Source organism: Aptenodytes patagonicus, chromosome Z, assembly GCF_965638725.1.
Source record: "Aptenodytes patagonicus chromosome Z, bAptPat1.pri.cur, whole genome shotgun sequence".
Classification (NCBI taxonomy): Eukaryota; Metazoa; Chordata; class Aves; order Sphenisciformes; family Spheniscidae; genus Aptenodytes; species Aptenodytes patagonicus.
In genome coordinates, this window is record NC_134982.1 from 49984014 (window position 1) to 49993389 (window position 9376).

The window sequence follows — 9376 nt, forward strand, 5'->3', positions numbered from 1 at the left end:
GGTTAGCTTCCAGTTCTCCAGTACAGTGCTTTTACCTTTTATCACATTTGTTCTGTGATTGGCTTGTAACCAACCCCTTGGCAATTGGCATGTTAGAAATCACACCTTTTTGTATCCAAATTTAGCATAGGCATCACCTAAAATACAAGGATATTCCTGGCTAGGTTTTGCTAGATAAACAAATAATATGGTTAGACTTCACCAACAGCATTATTCCAATATGGAGTCAAAAGCCCCTTTTAATAAGGAGTTTACACTTACTATCATCTTAGAAGAGATGTTTTTGTTGCAGTGGCATGCATGCACTGAAACCCTGAATAATGTGTGTGGGAAGAAGGAGGTTTAGTTGGGCTGCCTTTCTGCTAAGGAGACCCGGTGCCTTTTTCTGCTGGTGGCTTAAATTCAATTATCCACAGACATTTTCTATAACTTGTGCGTAAACCTTCATGTCAAAAGATTTACTTCTCTTACCAATCAAAGTGCTATTTTTGTCTTAATAAAACTGAAGACAGTATTACTTGAAAATTCTCCTGCAACTGTACTTTCTAGAAGCATGGCAATTGTTAGGTGCTTGTCTGAACAAAACTAATTTTCTACATACTCTGTATTTAAAACTTCTGATTGTTTCATATGAGTTTTAAGGAAGACTCTGCAGTGGTCTTCCATATTGAAAATTTCCTTTAATGTCTACCAAAGTACACTGTTCTTGTGTTACAGATGATTCACCTCCTGCAGAACGGGAACCAGGTGAAGTTGTGGACAGCCTGGTAGGCAAACAAGTGGAATATGCCAAAGAAGATGGCTCAAAAAGGACTGGCATGGTCATTCATCAAGTCGAAGCCAAACCATCTGTCTATTTCATCAAGTTTGATGATGATTTCCATATTTATGTCTACGATTTGGTGAAGACATCCTAGACGTCATCGTGAACTTTTGCCAAATTTGTGGAACTATTAAATGTAAAATTTGTAGACACAAAGACTTGACTGCTTTCCAGTTTAATGAAAGCTTAAATGTCCCTGCGAACCCACAATCTCTGCCAGCAAAACTGTTTTGTTCTGAATAATACAAACAAACATGACACATTTTGTGTAAGAGAACTCCTTTTCTTGAAGGAAGTCAATATATTTGGGCAGGAGGGAGTTAAAAGCAAAGAACAGCTGCAATTCAAGCTGTGTAAAGTTGATCTAGTATTGTAATCATTAATCTAAATTTTTTCATAGATTTTAACTTTTTCTTCAACCTTGCACTCACCTGTTCAACTGCCACATGCAAGTGTAGTTTGATATTTTGATATGCCTTCTTTGTAACATTAAATTTAATTTCTTGGCTACTGGCAGTCCTTGTTTTCAGGGTTGGGACAGAGGTGACTTTTCTGAAAGGTTTAAACAGTTTGTGCAGCATTGAGGAGTGCCTAACCCAAGTAACATCAATCTGCTGTGTTTCTACACTTTATTTCAAATTTAGCTTTTTAAGAATTTGCAGTACATGGAGATACTTGTGCATTTTTAGTAGTCACAGGGCAGTAGGATATCAAGTGTTTGACTTATGCACCTTTCAGTGAAAAGGCTTTAAACTATAAAAATATATTTAATCTGTATAACCAGTTAATTAGATAATACAGGTTAATGGCCCATATTTACAAGTTGTAGGAACCAGTAAAATACATGCAACAAGGCTGCCTTCAATCCTAAATGTACTTCTTTCTTTCTTTGTTATACACACTTCTTAGCAAAACCCAAGTGCTTGGTGCCACAACTTTAACAGTATATATGCTACTTCAGAAGACTTTAGACTACGCATTGGCAATCAGTAGTCTCTCACTTAATATGAAAAACTAGCAACCTGAATGTTTGTGTGTGGACTTAGAAGCATAACAGTAGTTAATATTTTACATGGTAAATACAATCTCATGCCAGGGGGGTGGGGGGTGGGGGTCCTTTTACATTGAAGACTTACTTTAGAGAAGGAGAAGCATTTGTTGCCTTCTGCTCAGTCTGTTGCATTTCTTTGTTTGTACGTTTGTTTTGTTTTTACCCATTTTGGTTCAAGAAGGCATCTTCCCAACTTACCCTTTTTCTGGCTTTTCCACATAAGGAGTGTCCGGACAAATCTACAGCTTAAACCTGTTGTTGCCTTTTGTGGTGTACGTTGTACTTGCTTTGAGGTATGCTGTTAACGTGAATTTCATTCTATGAACACTAGAGTTCTGCATGCCAGTGGTGTACTATCTAATGGAAGCTATAGGCAGTCTCAGTGGTTCAGTCATCTGCATTAGATTGTGGATGTAAATAGCAGCCCACAACAGCAAAATCCTTTCACGGTTTTAATCTTGCAAGATAGTTGTAAATGAAGATTAGGATTTTTTAAGTGTGGCAGCTTTTAAAAGTATTAGAATTGCAACAACGATCAGCACAGCAACAAAATCGTCATGTTACATTAAGGCAGAGCTCTGCAAGTTTCAAGGAACTGCTTCACAGAAATACAGTATGTGAAGACAGTCAACACTGTTGATGGAAGGAACAAATACTCTGATACCCAACCTTATGCCATTAGTGGAAGGATGCAGGAGAGGCGCTGTTAATCAGAGATCAGAGGTCCGGATGACCTCTATTGTGGGTATTCTTGATATTGAAGACTCAGTGGTTTAAGCCCCTTTCTGTCCATTTTTTTGCCTGATTTCATATTTTAGCCTTAAGGCTTGTGCCTCATTATGCTGTTGAATGGTAATAAATACTCTCCATATAAATATGATACCTTAATTCTTTGTCCATTGCTACTATATTGCATTATGTCCAGTATTTCATCATGGGCAACCAAAGGCAGGCTATTGTCTTTCAGTGAATAGTTTCTCAATGCAGTCCTTAAGCACTAAGTACCTGAGTCGTAAATGTTCCTTGTGTTTTGAACAAAGTGAGCAGATTTGCAACACAGTGTTTTCATCCTGCAGATCTGTTATGTGTTTTCTATTGACTCTTAAGAGTCCTGCATGTAAATCTCAAAGCTGAGCCTGGCTCCATGAGCCCAAGTTGATATTTGTGGCACAAGAATGAGTGAGTGTATTGATTATACACAAGATACATGAATAACCTAGTACACTGAACTTTGGGCTATATATCTGAGGAATACAAGGTTTGTTTTGAAATATCTGAGGTTTAGGTCTACGGGAACATTTTTAGCATTAGGCTTGCATTTGTGGGTTTTCTGCAAGCCTCTTGAATACACCACATATTCTGCCAATTAGAGTATAATCTCTTAACTGTAAATTTTATGGTTGTTTTTAGATGTCCCCGTTGTCTGTTGCGTGGGTATTTCTTTTCATCTTTTTTTCCTCTTTCCTTTTTTTTTTTTTTTTTTTTTTTTTTTTTAAATAGCTTAAACCACCTTTTTGAGGCTTGAGACTAATTCCACTCCCTGCCCATCTGCTTTGGGCTTTGTTTTAGGCTCATGTTTCAGATCTGCATGCAGTGCTTGCGTTACCCTGGTAACTAAATGTTGGTTCCTTGTTATAGGGGTTCAACATTACTTTCCAAAATCTCATAGGGCTTGTGATGGCACAAGCCATGGATCTTTGTATAAAAGTTATTCGCCTTTCACATTTACCTGCTGTAGTATTGTTGTATATTGTGTGTGTGCGTGTGTGTGACGTCAGGCTGCCATGTAAAACTTTCAAAAGGAAAAAAAAAAAAAAAACTTAAATGCAGACCATCCTTTTTTGCATGCTTAGAGGGTTAGAACGTTCAATGTAACAAACTAAAGTTGCATGTTAAAATGTTTAGGTTTTTGTTTTGTTCTGTTTTTATTTTGTGTTCAGTTTTTTGTGAATTTGCTTATTGTGCTGTTTTAATGGTTGTTAGTAGGATTAAATGCACCGGTGAGACGAGCATAGTGCCAACGGAAGGTAATTTTCCAGTTGTATGTGTCATACAGCATTTGAAGGGACCATGTATTCTGTTAAAGAAAAAATAAAATCACAGTTGATTAGCAAAACACTACATTTTTCTTCTTTCTTTTTGAGTGCCAAACCCTAAACTATGTTGGAGTAGACTATGGGGAAAACCCTTATTATTGCAACAGGTAGAAGCCTTCTTTAAGTGAATTATTTAAAAAGGGAGGCTTTGTCTTCAGATAGAACTGACTAGTTGCTTCAGGGAAAAGAATTATGGTAAAAACAGTTTCTGGTTCCTTGAAAATGCTGTGCTTTTGTATTTTACATCATTAGTGCAATTTGGATGGTTCTTGGTATGTGTATAGTTCAAAGGTCTTCGTGTTCACATTTTAAAATTAGGTAATGACTTCATCTTTAGAGCTTGGTTTCATTATTTTTATTTTATTTTGAACAATGTAGACAGTTCCCTGTTCTCTGCATTTAGAAGTATAAACACTTTAAATCTGTTACTTAATTCTGTAAGTAATTTTTATAATTATGATGTAACTCTATCCTTAAAACATTTAAAATAAACCCTTTATGTGCAACTTACGACTGTAAACTTTGTTCTCATGAGCAAAATGTAGTGATGTGGTTTCAGATTATGAAGAAGCAGTTTCTTCAGTTTTGTAATTTAAAAGGATTTATTATTTTAATGCTGAGCTATATATGCTGGTATAATACTTGCCCTATGAAATAACTTTGCTTGCAAAGCCAAGTCTTTATTCTTTTTTCCAAGTAAGTATAAATGCTGTTGAGGTGGAACTTGGCTAAGGTAAAGCATACTGCTTAGATTGTAGTTTACCAAACACAGAAAAACTCCCCTCCAGGGGATTATGCAAGTCTCTGAAGGAGTCTCTATTTCCAGAGCACACAAAATATTTCAGCAGTGGGGAACAGCAGAAGCATTTGGCAGTGTTTAGGTGATACATTTGTCTGCTCTGAATTAATAAAATTTGAAATTCAATTAAGCACATTTTACTGATGATAAAAAAAGCAAAGTTGATCCAAATTAGAGGTGATGAGCAGAGAAGATAACCTCACCATGCTGCAGATTTTTTTAAGTCATGTAGGTTGTACTGATTAATGCCTGAAGACTTAATTATTTTATGTTGTTAAATAACTAAGGCAGACTTTCAATATTGAACAGATTTTCTTTATTCCTAACTCTTTTCTGATAATAAAGGGGAAGGTGTTATATGGGTACCCCAAAATACAATTTTTTTGGCACCAAGCTCATTAGATGTATACTGAAGATCTTGGAGCATGCCAGCATGCAGTTGGGATGAATACCCAAGCCCCTTCAGTTACCTTAGTTCAGTGTCCTGTTTATTGTATCCTGTTGCCTGAGAGACTGGTCCCAGTGAAGATGTATATTGTGTGCATCTGCCGATCAGGGAGAGTCTTAAGACTTCGCTTTAGCAAGAGCATCACATGCAAAAAGCAGATGTTAATCTGTGTGAGCTGCCTACATTAAATTATAGTTAAAAACAGATACACTAACATTTTATGACTAATGCTTGAACCTGTTCTGTATTACAGCTGATAAACCAAGCTCAGTTTTGTGGCATCTCTTTTCAGAGAAGAAGGAGCCTTATAAAAACAAAGATATTTTTGTTCTCTATTACTGCAGTAATGAAACTGCCCCTGAAAGCTGGTTACTTAGCTCATTTACAAGCAGCTCAAATGTCGATGCTTTGAAGACAGTAATATCCCACAGATTTAGGAGGGTGGGGGTAGGAGTCCTACCCGGAGCTACAGCTGTAATATTTTCACATCTGTCAGGTTCCTCCTTGTGCATGTGAACAGGTTGTATTTTCAGAAAAAAACAGCTTCTCTCTCTCTGCTCAGTGAGTTCTTTGTTTTGAAGTCTAAGAATTTTTTTAAAATATTGATGCTCTAAACAGTTGAGCTGCTGATGACTTCAGTGGACTCCATTGTTTTTTGGAAAGGATAAGCTTTAGTAAGGATATTTTGGAGGAGGTTGGGCTGCTGCAATATAAGATCATTAAGGTCTAAAAGGAGAAGTAAGAATAGGTCAAGGAAACAACAGGTATGTACTTTCATCCTCAAGCACTGGATAATAAAAGTTTTTCACTTTCTTTGCACACATAGAAGCATTTTTTCAATCTAACTAGTTTCTTTTTCAGCGAGTAAGTTCCTGCCTTGGCATGTTACATCACTTAACTCTTCTCTCTGACAATACCAATACCTTACCTTTTCAATTCATTTCAGGATTGGCAGCCTGGGAAAGTTATCAGGCTACTAAGCATTTTTTTCAGGCTCTGCTCTTCCCATTTTAATACTGCCCTGTGAATTCCTTGATTCCTCTTCCAAATTCAGAGTGCAGAGCTGCATACACACGATATACAGCTGTGTATGCACAACAGAAAGCAGCAGGGGTGTCAGCAGTGTAAATAAGGTGGTGTCTACTTAACAATTCCCTCTTCACTTAGATGTTAATTACAGATTTCTGCACATTATTTTTCTGAAATCATTTATGATTTGCATGACTTCACTTGTACACAATTTGTGTAAATGGTTTTGTAGCCCAACAGTTAAAAAACCTATATGCTTTGGCACTGGTTCCACCCATCCCCGTGCAATTAGTCCTTAGATTTACTTGTATTCAATGAAGTCTGACTTTTACAAGTCCTTTTTGAACATTTTGATGCATTTTGGTGCCACGTTGTTCCTCGGGTCTCTGCACTAAAGACTGGCCTGTTCAAAGCTAACTTTGGTAATGAACATGGACATCTGCACATTTGCTTTGATTTGTGCAAACTTCTTTTGTTACTTCTTAAGAATGTTCCACCCAGACCTGACATTTGAGAGGCATATTTTTTGTTAATAAAATAATCAACACAACTTTACATTACTTTGATTTAACTTGAATGTGCATTTAAAGTGATTTCATGCAAACAGCCACTATTTTGGGAGGGCTTTTTTTTTTTTCTTATGTTTGTATGGAAAATTGCTCAGTGACAGGGCAGCTAGTTCTTTAAATATGAGAAAGGAAAAGTAAGATCCTTACACATTTTACTCAACTAGATTTGGGCTGATGTTTTTTAATCCTGCTGCGCTAACTAGCTACACATAGTTATATGCTCACCTTTGAACTGGACTGTGGGATGACTTCTTAAATTATCTGCACAAAGACTTTCATCTTTTACCACTGGACTCATGCACTGGGAACACTGGTTGGTATGCTTTCCTTAAAAGTTCTAATTAATTTGATTTTACAGCACTGTTTACTAACTCCTAGCCATTTTTAATTTACAGAAGCAGATGTCTAATTTAAACCCCTATGAATTTAATGAATTAAAAAATGAAGTAACCTTTTAAGCTGTAAGAACAAAATAAATCAACACTAATAGCAGAAGCATTAGAGAAGAAATCTATAATGATTCAAAGGTTGTGCTCAAAAGTGTAAAAAGGATAGCAGCAGCAAGTTATATAAGTAACTTTTTGCTACATTACCACACAGTTCATTATGGAAGATTGAAACTGTGTCTTGCTGGGAATCATTAATCTCGGGCTTTGTTCACTCATTCTCAGTTTTCTGCTTTAAAAGGATATTCATTCTGCCTGACACAAAATTCTCTTCTACTGTTAGTGAGCCTCAGTGTATTGTCTACTCAGAAGCTGGCAGATAGAAAGAATAACATGAAAAAGAGGAGTTATGGTGCAGTTTTCTGAAAAAGGTAGAAAAGCTAACTACTTTGATTCAGAATTTCTCATGGTAGGTAAAAAAAATGGACCCAGTATCTACTGATCATGAACTGAGATTGAGAGTTCATTCCAAAAGAATGAACGTAAGACTAACCAAGAGGATGCTAATAATATATAATAAACACAATGTATTAGGTTTTGCTGAGGAGAAAAGAAAATTATTAAAATTAATTACTGCCTAGGATGGGCAATACTTTCTAATGCTGTAAATCTCAACATCGTTACCCTGGACTTTAACTTGATATTACAAGGCTAGCAGTGTACATGGGAGAAGATTCATAGCATTTGGCTTCCACAGAATTAGTTTAACACATGGAAATTCTCATATTTAAAACATAAATTATGTTGGCAAATGGCCCAAATTAACATCATATGTGCTCCAAATTCTGAATTTTTAGTTCAACAAATAAAACACTCTCGCGGATTCAACTACCTAAAATTACTACTAATTATTATTAACCAATCACAGTCTTACAGATAATCTGAATGTGTGGAAAGAGAGATCTGAATTGCCTGAGACTTTTGTAGAACACAGTTGTGTGTGGAAGGAAGGAAAATGCTTGAAAAGTCCTAAAAATCTTGCTGCAGAAAACGTGTGATGCACGTGGTCATATCCCTGAAAACCATTTTTCACTTTCTGCTTTCTGCTGAAATGCTCCTCTGTGGAGTAAAAACCTTTTTTTGCATTCAACATAGGTTCTAAATTGCAAAGATATGTGATGCTGATGACTTTGTCCATTTGAGTCAATAAAGAACAAAGGAAAGTATGCACTGTGCTGCTGAAGACAGAAATTTGAATTCTGTAGGTATCTCTGCTTTTCCGTAAACTATCTGATTATATCACTGGCAAATATCTTAGAAATAACTAATGTAATTTCAAGGTTTGTTTTGGTTTGTGGTGTTTTGTTTTTCTTACTGGTATTAGTCATTAATCTTGAATGGCTACTTGGCAGAGTAAAGGTGCAGAATAACCACCAGAGAAAATGGTGCAGTGGAGTGAAGAGGAGGTCACCTGGCCAACCGACTGAAATCCTGAACTGCCCCTTTGGGATGGCAGTGAGAGACAGCAGGCTTCAGCAAGATACAGCGGCAACTGAACCCGCTTTTTACTAGGCTCTCTACCATAGCTATAAGAACATAAATACTTAGTTCTGAAGCAATAATCCTTTAATCACTGGGTCAGATTAAGGTTGGTCCTGTCCCACACTGTAGTGCTCTCTTTGCAAGGTGATTAACAACAGGTAAGGAAGTCTCTGTCTTGGTGCTGTTGTACTGGGGGAGTCCTGTCCCATTCTAAGTCTGTTACTTGTTTTCAAGGTCCAAGTCCATATCACAGGAACAATTTGTGCCACAGCCAATCGGGGATGCAGAATGTGATGTGGTTTCACTGTGAACATTGAAGACTTACGCTTTGAGGCTTCTTTAAAACTTAACTCCCTATCTATGCAGACAACAGATCTGCCCTTCTAGCAGCAAATGAGCTGTAGAGCTTCCAGGTCCTTGCATCCTAGCCCTGACTTTCTGCCTTTTCACAGTGTCCCATTTGCAGTGATCTGTTCTGTAGCTTAGCCCCGGAACCGTCCCTGGAGCAGCCAGTTTTCAGAGTTAACAGCCTTCCGATTTCTTCAATATGAAGAAGATAAAGATGATTGAGTTCAAATAATTCCTCCTCTGAATTGTTTCAGTCATAGAACAAGTTTTGGAATGAAATTATTC

General features: G+C 36.9%; 1 protein-coding gene across 4 annotated transcripts in view; it reads left to right on the top strand.

Annotated features, from left to right (window-relative positions):
* Positions 1-4480, top strand: part of SPIN1 (spindlin 1) — a 56108-nt gene extending 51628 nt beyond the window's left edge. For all 4 annotated transcript variants that reach the window (XM_076361880.1, XM_076361881.1, XM_076361878.1 and 1 more), the window contains exon 6: positions 718-4480. In XM_076361880.1, coding sequence (XP_076217995.1) covers positions 718-917 — 200 coding nt within the window. In that variant the 3' untranslated portion in view covers positions 918-4480. The remainder of the gene's footprint in view (positions 1-717) is intronic.
* The last annotated feature ends 4896 nt before the right edge of the window (positions 4481-9376 follow it).